General features: G+C 52.5%; 1 protein-coding gene across 1 annotated transcript; it reads right to left on the bottom strand.

The window, feature by feature from the left end:
* LOC129393728 (proline-rich protein 20E) lies at window positions 1-1,684 on the bottom strand. The gene is made up of 2 exons (XM_055097195.3): window positions 1,633-1,684; window positions 1-614 (listed from the first exon to the last, which is right to left on the bottom strand). The coding sequence occupies exons 1-2, from the start codon at window positions 1,682-1,684 to the stop codon at window positions 1-3; spliced, it is 666 nt and encodes a 221-aa protein (XP_054953170.1).
* Window positions 1,685-2,317: the final 633 nt, after the last annotated feature.

Genomic DNA, 2,317 nt, shown 5'->3' with positions numbered 1-2,317 from the left:
TCAATATGCAATGTCGGTGAGGAACACTGGGACCCCTTGCACATAGGTGCCGTGGGGGGTTTGAATGACTTGTAAAACAGCTGAGTCACCCAGAGCCCTAAACCCGATGCAGGGATAGAGGGTCAACGCGGGTTGCCAGTCAACAGCCTGAGGCCCAGGAGCAGTGGGCGGCTCCTGAAACCCCAGCTCAGGTTGCGCCACGTCGGGGCCAGGGCCTTCCTGCACAGTTCCAGGCAGAGGACCTGTTTCAGAAAGAGAGAAGGCTGCGGTCTCCGTGATTTCCGGTTCCCCCTGGTGGCCTGGCTCTCCATGGTGGTCCAGTGGGATGTGCACGTCCGGTCCCATCACGCCTTCTGCCCCCTGTCTCTGGCCAGCGTCCCCGCGGGGCCCAGCCCTTCTGCCACGGCCTCGCCCTGGCCGCCGGCTTCCTCCCCGGCGCCGGCCTCTCTCTGCAGGACGGGGTGACTCTGGGCGAGCTGGGGGCTGCCATCTGAAGGGTTTCACGTAAGCGATGGGTTTTGCGGGTTGGGCTGGCTGTGCGGGCCCATCTGCTTCCACGGAGTCTTCAGGGTCCGCAACACAGCAGCCTGGCTCTGGAGGAGGCCCACCTGAGGCTAAAAGAGAAGCAGAGCGTGAGCAGAGAGAGATAGAAGGAATTTTACCCATCAAGCAGTTATAGGATACTTTTAAAAATAAATACTCAGAGAAAAGAGGGATTTTTGAAGTTAAAATTGTCAGAGAAGAAACAAAACTCTCCATGGAAATTGGAGAATGAAGTTGAGAAGATCTCCCACAGAACAAAGCAAAAACCTAAAAGGATGGAAAGAAGGATGAAATATAAGAGAATTAGAGGTATGTTGTGGCTGAGACATTTCACCACAAAATTTCAGAGTGCTGAGGAAAAAGAGAAGATTCTAAAAGATTGTAGGGAGCGGGAGACAGAGAAAGGAAAAGTCACATGGAAATGGCTAGGATTCCACATATCTCAAAAATCAGACATCTCAAAAGCAGCAGTTCAGTCTAGAACATAACAGAAAATGTCTTCGAAATTTCAAGGGAAATGAATTTCCCACGTAAAATGTCCTGTCCAACCAAAGTTTCACTAAAGAATCTGGGAGGGGAGAATGAAGATGTTTCAGACCAGCAAGATGTTAAAGAATTTGCTTTCAGTGGATGCTTTATTGTTATGCATCTGTCAAACTAGACAAGATTAAAAGATTTAGGACACTCAGCGTAGGAAGGGAAATGTTTTGGAGAACAACGTGGCAACAGCGGTAAAGTTCCAACTCCTCCGGGAAAGAACAAGGTGGAAGTAGCGGTTTATCCTAGGTCAAGACGTAGCGTGAGGACTCGCTCTGCTACGGAGAAACAGTAATACAAAACGAAACAGAAGGAAACAGCGACAACAACAGCAAATCTCAGATTTGGGAAATGGGATTACAGTTCGAAAGAGGGAAGGGAATTTGCCAGAGGATGTGGAACCTGGGAGCTGACTTCCAACAACCAGCCCAGGTTGAGGCAGGCTAGGAGAAGGTGAAACAGAGAATGCTCGATTGAGTTTGAATTCAAACAATTGGGGAAGAATTGGGGAACAAACGAAATTAAAAAGAGAGTGGCAGGCGTTTGATGTACCTTGATTAGGGGCCATGGAGCGAAGTCGCTTCGAAGGCCTTGGTTCCTCCATGAGCAATCGGCGGGAGGGGCTGGGGAGAAAAACAAGAGAGCAAGAACGGATTTAGGAAGACAGAGGTGACAAGGCAGGGGGATGGCCGTGGCCTTTCTAGGGGAATGAGGATTCTGTCCCCAGCTGCACCCACCCAAGATCTGTCCACCCCTCCGGGACTCCCAGACACACACCTGATCTTCCCACAGCTGGCTCCGGAGATCTGAAAATTAGGAGACTCTTCGACGAAGAGAGGCCCGAGGAGTCGGAGGTGTCCACAGGTTCACCGCTGTAGCTCTGAGGTAGTCCACCCGCAGCCAGGGAGTCTGGAGGGAGCACGCAGCAGGTTCTGGCTCCGAGCCCAGCAGAAAGCCGACTGCTGGAGGCCGAGCGCGGTCCCTCTTATACGGCAGCAAGGCAGTCGCGTAAGGGACAGGCGTCGTCAGAGGGGGGCCGGCTGGGGCGGGCCTGGCTGGGCTTGCGAGGCGCATTGGGCCAGTCCCCTGCCAGTCAAATGGGGCCCTTCTGAGATGCCGCCATTTCTAGACGCCCGTGGTTGATTGATTAATCTAATCATCGAGGGACAAAATGCATAATGGCCTTTGAGTGTCAGCACAATGGGGTGTGGTGCCCGGAAAGCGGCTGATAGGAAGA

This window comes from Pan paniscus, chromosome 14, assembly GCF_029289425.2.
Source record: "Pan paniscus chromosome 14, NHGRI_mPanPan1-v2.0_pri, whole genome shotgun sequence".
Classification (NCBI taxonomy): domain Eukaryota; kingdom Metazoa; phylum Chordata; class Mammalia; order Primates; family Hominidae; genus Pan; species Pan paniscus.
The sequence above is the reverse complement of the archived record's forward strand: the minus strand, read 5'-3'. Positions and strand labels throughout refer to the sequence as shown.

Bases quoted from the DNA above. Each gene is read 5' to 3' on its own strand.
- LOC129393728 (XM_055097195.3), bottom strand. From the start codon at position 1,684: ATGGAGGAACCAAGGCCTTCGAAGCGACTTCGCTCCATGGCCCCTAAT. The intron at 615-1,632 runs GTACATCAAACG...CTTCTCTTTTAG, and splicing joins CTCCATGGCCCCTAATCAAG to CCTCAGGTGGGCCTCCTCCA.